The following is a 15,067-nucleotide window of genomic DNA, read 5'->3' as shown; positions in this document are numbered from 1 at the left end:
AGGATGAGCCTGAATCCGCGAGTAAATCAAGCTGCTCTGTAGCCTAAGAATACATATGGTAATTTTGATTAGTAGCTCTATATGGATAGTGTCAATGTCTTCTGCTTCCTTGAGTATGAAAAATTCCATGTTAAATCATAACTCCCTTGTGTTTTACTGTTTATACGTATTACTGCTGTCATATTGCTAGGACATCATCATAAGAAGGGGAAAAAAGTGAGAGAGGAAATTTATTGACCAACTTCTCTCAGTCAAAAACAGTATGAAAATTGGCTTTTTTCCACATTTAGCAACACTTACATTAGCTGTTCTAAGCATCAGCCTTGGGACTTTCAGCATAATTTTTTTTTTTTCCAAAAAAGATAAAGTTGTGAAGAATTCAGAGATATCTTTCATTTATTTAATTGTACAATAGCTGCTGGTAGTTTTATATCTATCATCATATGAGTCTGATGTCGTGTGCCTTTAACTGCCTGTAGGACTGTAGCTGAATGAAATGTAGATTGATTTTTTTTTTTTTCTGTGCTGTTTTTTCCTCCCTTTCTCTGTTCCTTAACAGCGAGCTGCCTCATTCCCCTCAGAATCTTCTGGCCACTCTAAATTCCTCATACAGCCGCAGCGTGATGCTCTCCTGGGTGCGCCCCTTTGATGGAAACAGCCCTGTTCTCTACTACATGGTCGAGCTCTCTGAGAACAGTGAGTAAAGTCAAATATTTTTCAACCTCATGTTCTTCTTAATTATTCAGCCTTCTTTCAGGCTCACCTTTTACCAGAGCTACCAACAAAATATTACTGTTGTTTGCTAAATGAGAGACAGTGTGCACAAAGAGGAAGCCCTGGGTTTTATGCTCAACTATTCACACACTGAAAGAGTTAAATAAGAATAAGAGGCTTGAGGTGGTGGAATTGTTATAGAATCACAGAATGCTTTGGGTTGGAAGGGCCCTTTAGAGCTCACCCAGCCCAACCCCTGCAGTGAGCAGGGACAGCTTTAACCAGAGCAGGGTGCTCACAGCCCCGTCCAACCTGGCCTGGGATGTTTCTGGGGATGGGGCCTCCACTGCCGCTCTGGGCAACCCCTTCCAGTGCTTCACCACCCTCATTGTAAAAAATTTCTGCCTTCTAACCAGTCTAAATCTATTCTTCTTTAGTTTAAGACCATTACTTGTTGTCCTCTCACAATAGGCCTTGCAAAAAAGTTTGTCCCCATCTTTCCTTTAGGCCCCCTTTAAGTACTGCAAGGCCGCACTAAGGTCTCCCCGCAGCCTTCTCTTCTCCAGGCTGAACAACCCCAACTCTCTCAGCCTGTGCTCGTAGGAGAGGGGCTCCAGCCCTCGGATCATTTTTGTGGCCTCCTCTGGACCCGCTCCAGCAGTTCCATGTCCTTCTTGTGCTGAAGGCCCCAGAGCTGGACGCAGGGCTCCAGGTGAGACCTCACCAGAGCAGGGTAGGGGGGCAGAATCCCCTCCCTCGACCTGCTGGCCACGCTGCTTTTGATCCAGCCCAGGATACGGTTGGCTTTCTGGGCTGCAAGCGCACATTGTTGGCTCATGTCCAGCTTTTCAGCCACCAGTGCCCCCAAGTCCTTCTCCGCAGGGCTGCTCTCAATCCCTTCATCCCCCAGCCTGTACTGATACCGGGGGCTGCCCCGCCCCAGGTGCAGGACCTTGCACTTGGCCTTGTTGAACCTCATGAGGGTCACACAGGCCCACCTCTCCAGCTTGCCCAGGTCCCTTTGGATAAGGTCCCTTTCCTTTATACAGGAAAGCCTTAGTTCCACCACCAGCATTGTCAGCTAGACTTAAGGCAGAACAGCTCATTCCTTAGTACTTCTATTCAACATCTGTAAAATAGCAATAGTCATACTGTATTTCTTCCCATTGTTGTCTTTTGCCCTGGTTTCGTAGATATCTTGATGCATTCAGAGCCTCTATTTCACCTGAAAAGGCAGGCAGTATGATTACATAAGCAACTGATGGTCCATCAGAGGAACAAACTTGGATGTCAGTAGGAGCTGCTATCTTACCTGTATGTGGGTTCATATAACCTTTCCCTGAGTTACCATTTTATACCCTTCTTTTAGGTTGGTTATTGAGGATGCTTAACTGTTAGATATCGTAATATCTACCTTCACGGGTTACAAACCTGGTCATTGTGAATTGCCACTTCTCACAGTTTTGTCGTGCTGTATGTCTGGTCCTTTGTGGCTCTCAGTTTGCAAGGTTATTCAGGGACACTGCTAATGCCTCTTTAGGAGTTGATGGAAAGATGAGGTTATATGGAAATCGGTAACCTTGGCAATACTTTCTAATCTCTATCACCCTAGGAGCTGGAAATTCAAACCTAACAATTGGTTCTTGATGAAAAAATTAAGAGCATCACTTTTTCTGACGTGTGGAAATTAGCCACTGCATAACTGAATGTGAAACAGTCCTGATTTCTGATTATCTGGAGAGTAGCATTTTGTTTTGCCACACAGAGAGCTTGAGATGAAACTTGAGCTTCAGATCACATACAACCCTTTTGCTTTGCATGCTGGAGTGCATAACTTTTCAGATGTGGAGATCCCAGAACTGATGATCTTGACATCTGTTAAGCAAAGTGCAGTTTTCTAATCCTAGCAGAAATCCCAAGTCATGCCCACGACTGCTGTCCTTAAAACAGTTCTTTTCAAGCAAAGACTCCTGATCTTTTTGTAACAAATGACTGAGAAAATTCAGCATTCTGCACTCACATCCCCTCTTTACCTTTTTATCACCACCTTCTTTTTTATTGTCACTCTTCTCTCCTTCCCCTCCTATAGACTACAGGCCAGTAACTGCCTTTTTGCTTTTCCTTATCTGTTCTTTCACCCAAGGACGTTACCTTTGTGTTTCATGTTTCCCGGCGGCTTTGGCAAAGACAAGCTAATAAACTCCCAGTCTGGGAACACGATGCAAAGGTACTAGAGCTGTATTTACATAGAGACAGTACAGAGCTGGCGGAACGTATGTGCTTGGGTCCTGCACTGGGCTGCATTGTTTGGGAAGAGTCTCTAAAAGAGGAGGCAACTCACTTGGTGCCAGGAGAAGTTTGAAAGGTCTTCAGGTGCCTTTCTAGCAAGGATGCTTTGCAGTTGTTCTAGTATAGGTATGGGGTAAATGTGCCATCATTTTGAAAATGCTATAATTCATTCACCGAAATTTGTAGAAGGCTCAGCAAAAATCAATAGTTCTCCAGAAATCATGCAGACAGTCCCTCAGAACTCCACAGGATCCTGTGAACCCTCACTCACTCCATGATAGATCCAATAATTTTGGCTGATGGCATTGCAGTCTACCACTGAGAGAGTCTCATTATCACAAATCATAGGTATAGGTACTTCAGCGAGCTTGCAGCTGCAAAAACCAAACACAGGCCAGGACTGTTGTGAACTGAGCATCTTAAACTCCCAGAAATATTCTAGATCTTGCTGTCCTTTCAGTTTTCATCTTTATCTACTTTGCTTTTACATACAGTCTCTAAATGGTTACTCACACATGTAGGGCAGGGAGGAATCTAAACACCTGAATATTCCACTATTGCTATTCTCTCTCATTTCATATATTATTGTTCAGCTTTACAGCTGCCAACAGAATAGTGGAACAATGTTAACAGTGACTTTGGTTTGGAAAGCTGACTTTAATGTCTGCATATTGTTACTGTCTTGTGGTTTTGGGTTTGGGGGGTTTTTTTGTGTGGGTTTTTTTTTTTTTAAGTGTTTGGTTTTTAGAGTTATTTTGGTCTTAGTAGTGTGTGGTTAATATTTAGTTTCTACAGACCTGCTACTCCTTTGGAAAGCACCACCTTTCCTTTGTTCCCCCCCGTCCCAACTGATGTTTGTGAACGAAGCTGACATTTGATCTTGTGTAGGTATAGTTTTGTCTGATACGACTGTGAACAATCTCTCCTTGCTTTTCAAAGAAAATTTCCTTTCAGGTTTTCTGTCGGTCCTGTTTGTGCCGCAGAAAGAGCAACAGTCAAGGAGTCAGCATATGCCCTCCATGAGCTCATCTGCTCGCATCTGTGGCTCTTTCAGCAGCAGCGCAATATGCTTAACGTCCTAATCCCCGTTTGCTTTCATACGTGTAAAGGTTAGGGAGGGACATCAGAATTATGATTTATTTCCCACTTAGCAAAGCTGCACAGGAGACTTTGTTCTTAGTTCTGTGGAGTTTTAATACATGGGGTTTGCTTTGCAGTTACAGGTGCCAAAATGTAGCCTAGTTTTATTCATTTTTTTAGCTGTTTTGCTTTGAATAGTTTTCTAATAGCTTTAGGATCCATTGTATGTTTTGAAGCACATACCATAAATGAATACATAATAAGAGTATCTGTTTCAGAAAAATAGCTGAAGAGGGTTCAAAATAATGAGTGTACATTTCAGGGGACTAATTACTAGCTGCATTAGAGAGAGGCGTGTCACTCCACCTGGCATGGATTAGAACTCCTTTTCATTAATATCAATTCAGTAAAGAGATATAAAAACCTTATTTTAATTAGAGGCAAAAACAGTGGCAGATCGTGCACATAAATTGCTGGAAATATGAACGACTCTAGTCACCAAGTCACCTCATTTTTAAAATGAATGTATTTGGCACAATGCAATAATTCTCAAATTACAAGTATTCACAGTAGACCGTGTCTGTGGGTGACTTGAGACATATGGCCTTAAACATTTGGGGGCAAATTTATAATCTAATTTGAAAAACACAGTTCCAGGGAAATACAGTCATTAAGTATTCCTGCCCACACAGAGCCAGGAGTGTGAACCTTCATTTGAAATAGGATTTTCAAATAAATAATACCATGCATTGCTGTCATTTGCACTAATATAATTTTTGGATGTTTCATGACCTGTTTAGCCCCTGTTGCGATATACCTAGGAATTCCAATGAAGTGTCTTCATGGAGTTAGAAGGGGATATGTTTATTTTAGTCCAAAGAGGTTTAGATTTCAGGGATTAATAAAAAATTATTCTGAATAGTCTTTTATCTGAAGAAATGAATTAACACTGGAAGAATTCTGCTGAGTACAATTAAGATAAAAGCCCATTTTTGTTTTATTGTATTCTGGGATATCTGTGCTGTGTGATGTAATGATATAACTCAGCTTCATCACATTGTGCCAATGAGGAGATAAATCTTTGCAAAAATCAAAGTAAAACTATGTTGTTCATTACGACTGTGACTCAGAACTATATATGATAGTGTTAAAAGAAAAGTTTTTCTCAGGCCATTGGTAGACCTTGTTGCAGTCCTACCAAACAAAGGATGAACCATTTAATTTTTATTTGAACTTTTTGCAATATCTTGTTGTCATGAAGATTTGAAAGATGAATTCAGTGAACTCCAGCAAATTCCAATACTGCCATCTATGCAAAACCTCCTGAAGAAGGAACGAGACTGAAATGTACTCCAGACCTGAAAAAATCAGCTTTCTACAGTAGATGTAACCTGTAATATCAAATTAGAAATTATTTTTGAGGAATTTGCAATTAATACATGAATTGTAAGGTAGAGAGGGAAATACGGAAGAAATGCCCCTTGGTGAGTTACCAGTGTTATTAAACGTATCACAAGTGCATCCAAAACTCCTTGACAGAACAAAAGTAATGTCTAAAACCCCCAAAATCACCTTGTAAGCTATAGTAGCCTGTGAGATTCTTCCTTTCCAATGAATTAACTTGGAGAGGCAATCAGAGTTAATTCAAAATACCCCATATCCTTAAGACGATAGACAGCTAAACATGGAAGTTTTCCACACCATAGCAATTACAGTGGAAGAGCAAGCAAGCAAAGCCCAGAGTACATTCTGGGCAGCTTAAGTTAAATGGAGGATTAGCACAGTCTGTTCAGTCTAACAGAGGCTTATTTAATAGTTTGACCTGGCAAGTCTTTTGTCACCATGGAGCTTCTCCAGGCTTCCTGGGACAGGCGGGTGACAGTCACCTCTGGAGGAGAAGAGAGTCGGTGTTGAAAATTTTATGGCATGTTTCCCATGTCAGAATTGCTCTTCTCTACGGTAAAACAAGCTCCTGTACAATTCTGGGTTTTGTCGTGTATTTAAGGAGGGAGAACAGCCTTTTGAAATGTTTAGTTTATTGATTGTCAAAAAAAAAAGACATGACATTTAAATTTTAAAGATACTCTGCACACTCACTGTATCCAGTGCTCCATGAGCAAGCAAATCCTCCCCAAACCACTTTCCTTTACGAATCAGAGTGCCCAGGAGATGAATAGGCTTCGTTTATATTAGTTTTCAGTTTAATCTCTCTTCCTGCCAGATCTTTTATCTTCCACCAGGAGAGGAAAAAGAATAAATAAAGTATTCTATAGATGCAGCATATAAACAGAGCAAAGCCCCAAGGTGCTGAAAAGATTAATAGGCCCTGCTGTTGAATCAAACTGCTCACTACATTGAGCTGCTTGGGTTAAGCACTCTCAGGTGGTGTTTACGCTAGCAGTAAACAAATGAAATGCTCTAGGAAATGGACCACTACCCAAGTAGCTCATACAAGGGTATTTCACTCTCTTGTTGGTGTCTGCTCTTCCATTTTCCTCAGGAAGCTGCTTCAGGCAATGTACTAAGTCAGCCATACCTTAACTTTGGCTTACCTTGATTTGTTATTGTGCACTCTTGTCTGTAATGAGGTGAACGGTTGTTTGTGAAGTCTCAAGAGAAGCTTGATAAAATTCAGAAGGAACTAGGGTGCAAAAAGCTCCTAAGCAATGCTTTTCTAGATAGCATAGGTGTGCCTCCTCTAAGGTCTTTCTAAAAGAAGTTCAGCGTTCAGCTAAGATGAATTGCCATCAAGATCTTGCAGCCGAAGTGACTGTTGGTAAATCATCAACAGCTGACGAGGACGGAACTTGACTGCTGTGCAAATGTCCTTCTCCAGCATTCCCAGTTTTCTGCTGTGTCAGTTTTCCTGTTAAAAAAGACTTTGTTCTCAGAAAGCCATTACTGGAATAAATATATTTTGAGTAATTCGAAGATGCAGTGTTTATAGCCCAACTGGCATCGCACCCTAGAGGACTTAAACTTGCTAAGGAATCTGCCAGAAAAGCACTAAATTAGTGGTTTACCTCTTGGTGTGAAGTTTAGCAGCCTTCCACATTTGGGACATCTCATCTTCATTTTCAGGCAGACGTCTAGGTGACCTGCCAGGAGCTGCAATGCACTTCTGATGAGCAACATGCACAGATACGTTGCCAAAATCTACAGCTAGCTCCTCAGTAATTTCCAGAAGTGTTAGTAATTTTGAGCAGGGAGCATGAAAACAGCTGGTATTATTTAAAAACTGAACAAATCTTTAAATTGGCTGATTCCATTGCTGTACTGTTGCAACACAGACCAAATGTCACCTCTCCCTGACTAATTTCAGTCATGACTTTGGGGAGAATACGTGACACCAGGCTATGAAGAAAAGAAGTCAGGATATTTAATTTTCAACATGTTTCATTTCTGACCTCTTTGAAAACTTGAAAATGTAATTCGGGCATCAGAGGAGCTCGGTATGTCAAGTATGTGAACTGACAACGAGGGTTTTACAGTGCTGCCAGGGCTGTTTATACCAGGGAATCTTCCTAGGAAATGATTAGACTGAACGCCATATACTATCTCTAGAAAAAAAAAATTGCAGACATGTAGGATCCGCAGCAGAAGCTTTCTCAGGTCTTACAGCAAAGGGCTGATTTGGCAGAGAGAGTCACGCTTCTACACCTGCTTGCAAGCTGGGTAGGAAGATATTCCAAACTGGCTGTGAATTTCATTACAGTCCTTCCACCAGAGCCACTCATGGGTGTGGTGTTGTAATGGCCTGCCAAACAGATGGGTTGTGAAATACACAGCCCATCTGTCTTTATCATGCTTGTTTCCTCTTTTATTAAAATGTTAATGAATATAGTTTTTATTTATTATGCCATGACATGTGCAGCATCACTTTCCAGTAGACAAATGTGCAATCTGCATAACCGTGTGGGCTGACAGGAAGGTTTCTTCTGCTGAAAAGAAACTTCTTCCCAAAGTTCCTCTGAGGAAAACAAGCACAAAGAGCTCTGAGCAGTCAGAGGCGTTTTCTCACTTCTGCAGGGCTTTTAACAAGCGCTTCCATCTTTTTTCACATGTAAATTATTCCAACAGATTCTCCCTGGAAGGTTCACCTATCAAATCTTGACCCAAAGATGACCGGTGTCACTGTGAGCGGACTAACTCCAGCCCGAACCTACCAGTTTAGGGTGTGTGCAGTGAACCAGGTGGGAAAGGGCCAGTACAGCTCTGAGACCAGCAGGTACAGTAAAAATAAATAGCTGTGTACTAAAGCTACAATAATCTAGAATTACTGGGAGGAAAAAAACTGCTGATTTTTTGTGAATGAATAAAATAAAGTTATCTTTTGCACAATAATTGGGGAACGGAGCAGTTAGCATTACCCAGGCCTCTGGAGAGTGCTCTGCAGCTGTCAGTAATTGGTGATAATGGCAATCAGGCGATGCAGGATGTCAGCACACGGTGGGAGAGGTGCCCTCATATTTCCAGAGTATCAGTTGAGCAGAATCTTGGAAATATTTTTTGCTCTTGTACTAAGCCACAGCAGTTAGCCCAGGAAGGAGTACAGCATTCACCCAGTCATTGCAATGTCACTTCTGGAATTCACCCAGATGCGACATAGAAGGATGGCTTCATCAAATTTACTTTCAAATGCCTCCGCCTTCTTCTGTGAACCAAAGCTTGCTGTGAGCCTGAATTGCAGAACAGCTGAACTCTAAATGGCTTTTTCAAAATGTAGGAGTTTGATATGAAAAATATTGAAAGAGCTGAAAGAAACAATTTGGAAGGAGCCACAGACACTGGACCTGAGCTCTAACTCATTCAGGCTTGTAATCTTTTTAAAGAGTTGTAGCAGCCTGGGTGATTCAGAGAGAATAAGGTTACCTCAGCTGTCTGTCTTGTTGCTTGCTTAACTGATTTCCTATTATGTTGATTTGTTGTAACTATTTCATGCATGTCTTCAGCAGTTTGATGAGTGTTATATTTCTTTCATCAGACTTTGATAAAAGAAGCTGGTTCACATGGAGTGGATACATGAAATAGAAATGTTATCTATCATTTATTTCAACACCCACCTCCATCACATTCTTTTGTACTTAGGTTGATGCTACCTGAGGAGCCCCCCAGTGCCCCACCGAAAAACATAGTGGCCAGCGGGCGCACCAATCAGTCTATCATGGTCCAGTGGCAGCCTCCTCCCGAGAGTGAACATAATGGAGTTCTTCATGGGTACATCCTAAGGTAAGTAATTTCCCAACCTGAAAAGTGTGGAGATAGATCCATGTGTGCATGAGGGAATTCAGAATGGTGTGACTTAAGAGTGTATTAAAAACTATTTCTAGTTCCGCTAAATATATTAGTTATTATTTACAAATGCTGTGCCTGCCCTGGTTTATTACAGATAAGAAAACACCTCCTCTGTTCAAGTGGCCGCAAGGGTGCAGGCACTTAAGTCCTAGCCTGTCTATACTAGAGAGTCAGCGAGCTGGGGTCTCTCTTAGCTACCCCGAACAGACTGCCTAAGTGGACCAGCTCCCTGTGGAGATTCTCAACACCCAGATAACTTTTTTCCATTTTCAAAGCGAAGTGAAGCACCAGGTACTAAAAGTGTTCACATGGGAAGCTGGTACAGTGCAGCCTATGCATGGCAGATGTGTATTTGCTTATTACAATCTCAGCTTCCTGCTAAAAAGGTTAATTAAATTTATCAGAGACACAACAGGGCTCCTGCAGTATGGAGGAGAAACAATAGAATCAATAAACTTCAGGTTTGTGCCAAACAAAATGGAGAGAGGGAATGACAGGTCAGATGCTTAATGGCAGGCCTTGATTTGGTTTTGAAAATCAGTCAGTTGAGTAAGATTCTTTCAGCCCCATCTATATTTATGAACGAGAAAAAGATTCAGGCAGGTAACTGGGAATCCTGAATACATCCAGTCTTTCTGCTTACACAGGATTTATTGTGTTGGAAAGGGCGAGAGACTTTGCAGAGCATTTCCCTTTTGTAATTTTTTGGGACTCAGTTATTCACTCCTACCCAATTCACCTACAGCTTAGTTGTTCATTTGGCATCCTACACATCCTGCAGTGCTAGCAGCCAGCTAGGGCTGCACCTTTAGTAAGGGAGGCATTGTCTAAATTAGAGTTTTTGTGGGAAACTCCCAAGCATTGCACCACCACTGACATATTTCCAGGTGATGGTTACAGTCTATTGTAGGCAGGCTGCTGACATTTTTAATACAGTGTCCTTCAGACCTGCTAAAAGATAGCTAAATGCTACAGCTTAAATGCCAACATCCTGTTCATGCTGTGCTCCTACTTTTGCTGGCATGGATGGAAATGCTTTTGTGATGTTAAGAGTGTTGGTGAGCTCCCAGAATAGTGCTGGAAAGTTCCTTCTCTCTGCAGGCAGAGTTGAAGTCTGTTAATCTCCCTGTCACCTGCACAGAGCCTGTTACGGTGGTGAGCCACTTGTGCAAGTGCCTGCAGTTTTAACAGCTGGACTCAGTTTGAAAGCTGTGCCAGTCATCAGTGACAGGTGGGAAAAGGTGCTTTAACTCCTGTCTATAGCTAGAATCTTGTCATGAGACTTGGGTACCTTTTTGCCCAGGGTACAAGTGTTGCTTCTACAGTTCTTTCCTTCAAATTGGTCTACTCGATGATAGGATTAATTCCTTAGCTATTCCCAACGAGTCCTACCCAGCCTCAGCATTAAGTCCTTTGAGAAAGCAATCTCATAGCCCCCTACTTCTGGCAATCTGTTCTGTTTTCCCCATGCAGTGTTTTCAGTAATGTTTAACTTAAGTATTTTCTACAGCATCTATCAGCATAATTGATCCCTGTCCTCGCTATATCATCTCTTTCCATTTTAATAGAGAGTTATCATATTCATTACACTCAATCTGTGACATTTTTTGATGTCTGCATTCTTTGTCTTGCCTACAGAGCAGAGAAACCGTTTATTTGACAGGAATTTAAGATTATCATATAAAAGCACAACTGTCCCGGGTAATAAACCAGGCTGTTCTTCCAAGTCAAATTGTGTGGTCAAAGCAATGTGCACTGAAGAAAAGTCTTCGTGCGCTGATTTCTCTTGAATTAGGGTATAACAAAATGAAAACCACCATGCATCCCAGAGACCCACCGCTCAAGACATGCAAGATACTAAATTGATGGAACACCTGATCTTTAAAAGTGAAGGTGCACTGCACAAGTCATATGGAGTATACATCAAAGTCCACAGTGAGAAAAATCATGAAGACATGACATTTCTGAACTGGCCTCCTTCCTCTGCCCTTTTTCTCACTGGCAGTATTGCATTTAGAGGACTGCCATGCTAACAGCATAATAGATTAAATCACAGGAGCACTCTACACCTTGTCTGCTAGGTGTGAAACAAAACATTGCTGCACAAAGAATTGACTTTGCCAGGAAGCATACACCCTTCACAGGAGACAAAAGAAAGAAAAAGGTAGATATTGCACAAAATAGAAAAAGATCAAGACATTCAATAAACTCAGCTGAGGGCTGATATTTCTTTATTTCCATTTGTATTTCATAAATGGAATCACACCAGTGTAGCGTTACAAATATTAAGTATGCCAAAATATGGTCAGGCAAGCAGCTGTTCAGCAGAAAATAGAGGGGTTGTCAGTGATTAAGAACTGATCTCTTTATAAGAAGACTTTAGAACAAAATCTGTGGCTGAAATACACGAAGTTGTCTAGTCATAGAAATTGCACCAGTTTAACCTAGATGAATTAAAAATCAGACTGTAAGATGTCAATGAAATTTGTCTGTGTCAATAAGCTTTTGGTGATTACTGGGAAGCAAAAGATGAGTAAGAGTGCATAAAAGCTGTGTGGTGAATAAAAATACAAATGTTTCCATATATGTCTTTTTCATGGAATAGTAATGCCTTGTGCCCCTTACTTGGCCTGTTTTTCTGATTTTTTTTTTTGTGAATTAGCATATTGTAAGCTTCCACTGTACATTTTCCTAAAGGAAGGAAAACAAACAGTATTATTCACATTCACAGATTTGCAAGGTTTGTTTGTTTTCTATAATTTCGTTCTTCTCCATAGTTTCTTGGCCTAAAGATGCATATCAGAGGGGCTCTGTTTTCTGCAAAACAGTTTTTACATGGGAAAATATATTCAGTGTTTCAGCTTTCCATGTCTCAGCAGAAAGTTTGTCATGATGTTTACCACTCATCTGTATTTGGTACAGACCTTGTCCTAGAATTCCAACGCTTAACCAATCCTTCAGTCTCAACTATACTCCATCCTTACTTTAATCGTTCTGTGAAGTAAATCCTGGTGGAAGCCAGAGATGGCAATGCCTGAGACTCTAGAAGGTCAGAGCCCTCTGAGCTCTTCCTTTTCAGGTTTTACAGGAGAAGGAAAAAAACATTTCTCAAGCTGATTTACAGCAGCACCCTGATAAAAATCACATCGGGGCTATTTTTTCTACTAAATCACAGCTTTTACTAGACAAGTCACATTTAAAAAGCTGTAATTTTTCTGCAACTGTAAAACAGGATAAAATACCCGTTTTGTTTAGCCCTGAGCATGTAATCTCAGTGAGATCAGATTATAAATACTAGAGCAGTCAAACATGATATGGTCTTATCAGGAGTTAGTCTGTTCTTTCTGATTATTTTTCATTATGCTTTGTATAATTCTGCTGTAAAAGTTTGCATATTGCCTCTTCACAAAGAAAGCTATTTTGCTAGTCAGGATATTTGCTATAATTGATACCATCTAATTAACTAGCAAATTTTTCTTCCCGTATGGTAGGTATCGCCTGGCCGGCCTCCCTGGAGAATACCAGTATAAGAACATCACCAGTGCAGAAATTAACTACTGCTTAGTGACAGACCTGATCATTTGGACCCAGTATGAAATCCAGGTGGCATCTTACAATGGAGCTGGGCTGGGAGCGTTCAGCAGACCTGTGACGGAGTACACTTTACAGGGAGGTAAGCAAATCAGACCAATAGATCCTTTATAGTTACAGTTTCCGAAGGAGGAGATGCGCTCTCTGATAGTCCCACCTGACAGCTTGTAAAATGAATGGTCATTTCAGTCAAATTTGATAGACAGCTTGGGGTAGGAAACACCCACAAATTTCACATGCCTAAGTAGAGACAAGATGAGACTCTGCTACTGTCTCTGTTGCAGAAAAAGCTGTGAGTGAATTCAAAAATTATCTATTTTTGTTGACCCTCGTGATGACTTGTTACCACACTTGCAGGTCAGAGTTGAGCGCAGCATAAGTAATAAATAGAAATGCTGAAGAGAGCTGGGGTCCCGTGGAATCGTGGAATGGAGTTACAGGATGTGTGACAGGCAGGGGCTGAGGTTACTCTGCCAGGAGAGTTGGAGAGAATATGGCAGGGAACTGGGTTTATCGTGGTCAAGATATGCAATATAGGAGACAAAAGCTGAGTAAACCAGCTGCATTCGTTCTGATAATCACAGAATACCTTGTTTTAGAAATATGGAATAAACTGTAGGGAAACTGTAGGGAGAGAAATACAGCCTGTGGAGAAAGTGTGTTTTGTAGCATTTCAGGAATGGTGCGGACATTTGCAAAGAGGAAGATAAAATGATCTTTAAAGCCCCGATTTTAATGCTACAGCTCCTCCACACCTTTCTGCTAAGTGCTTTAAGAAGAGTATAAATTACATCAACAAAAGGATATGTAATTACTTTTTACAACCAGTGTAAGGCATGTTTACACCTCTAGATTGGTATAAAAATCTGTAGGATAATTAAGTACCAAGCCCTTAAAGCTTTCATATATTCCCATAATTGCAGGGTTGTACTGGATTCTGAGCACTGGACAGTACATGGTATCTACTTTATTGGTCATAAAACAATTAAACTATTTTTAAAACTTGCAGATTTACACTACATCAGTTAATTTACAATCGGTGAAGAATACGCAGTTGTTTGTTAATTGTTACTAGGAGTACGTTATAACGCGATTAGATACAGTTTGAGGTGTAGGGAGATCTTTAAGAAAAGATTATTCATATGCAACGCTAATTAACCACAACAACCAAAGGAGGAAGCTATCTATATTTTGTCTTGGGGCATGTGAAGTCTCACAGTTTAGAGGAGTCTAGACACACTCAACCTCTTTCTAGAAGTATTTATAGCAGACCTTGAAATGTTTTCCTTAAGGTCTTCTCCTTGCAGCCAGGATTAATGTTTTGTATCCCACTAAAGACCAGATCTCTGCTGAGAATTGGTTTGCACACAGAATTTTAATCTCTTTTGTGAATATGCTTGTAATTCATTACTTTGTTTATTTGCACATTTTAAGCTATCATAGCACCTTAACCTTCCATCTATTAAGGCTCAGGTTTGGACTTCACACTCTTTTACTTAAACCCTGCAACTGACTCTAATTTCCCTTGATATTATGTTCTGCTATTATCATCCTTTATTGATTGGCTGTCTATTGTCATTTATAAGGATATAAATCCTCTGTTATAAATTAAGTGTAGTCAGTCCTGCATTCATATTAATCAGCAAGAGTGTTTAGACTGCAGGACAACCTGCAATGGCCTGTTTGTCTATGTAGTTCCTAAATGCTCGATGGTGGGCAGACATAGAAGAAAAAATGGATATGTCTTATTTATTTTATATCAGTATTTAATAACAGCAGTAAATAGCTCCTTCATGGATGCTGCCATCTCCTAATGAATGCCTCGCTCGGTTTCTGTGCAAATCACCAAAGGCATACAGTCTGTTCTAAAAAGTTTGAAGCCTTTTTACGTTTAGAGCTGAAAAGGGAGGCTGGTTGGTATCAGTATCATTTGAAACTGGATTAATATCAAGTCTCCATATGTAATGCGCTACTGTCCGAAACTCTGCTCCTTTATCTTTCCTGTAGCTGGGAAATGACAGGAAAAGCCAGTGGCCGTTTCTTGCTCCGGAATGTCCTTCCTAAACCAAACCAGCAGGAGTAAGAAAAAGCCATGTGT

General features: G+C 40.8%; 1 protein-coding gene across 1 annotated transcript in view; it reads left to right on the top strand.

Annotated features, from left to right (window-relative positions):
• Positions 1 to 15,067, top strand: part of SDK1 (sidekick cell adhesion molecule 1) — a 417,731-nt gene that overhangs the window by 290,314 nt on the left and 112,350 nt on the right. The window contains exons 14-17 of the mRNA XM_075718433.1: positions 560 to 696; positions 8,164 to 8,311; positions 9,172 to 9,312; positions 12,870 to 13,051. Of these exons, the coding sequence (XP_075574548.1) occupies positions 560 to 696; positions 8,164 to 8,311; positions 9,172 to 9,312; positions 12,870 to 13,051 (608 nt within the window). The remainder of the gene's footprint in view (positions 1 to 559; positions 697 to 8,163; positions 8,312 to 9,171; positions 9,313 to 12,869; positions 13,052 to 15,067) is intronic.

This window comes from Pelecanus crispus, chromosome 11, assembly GCF_030463565.1.
Source record: "Pelecanus crispus isolate bPelCri1 chromosome 11, bPelCri1.pri, whole genome shotgun sequence".
Classification (NCBI taxonomy): Eukaryota; Metazoa; Chordata; class Aves; order Pelecaniformes; family Pelecanidae; genus Pelecanus; species Pelecanus crispus.
Note: the sequence above shows the minus strand (reverse complement) of the source record. Positions and strands in the feature narration are given on the sequence as shown.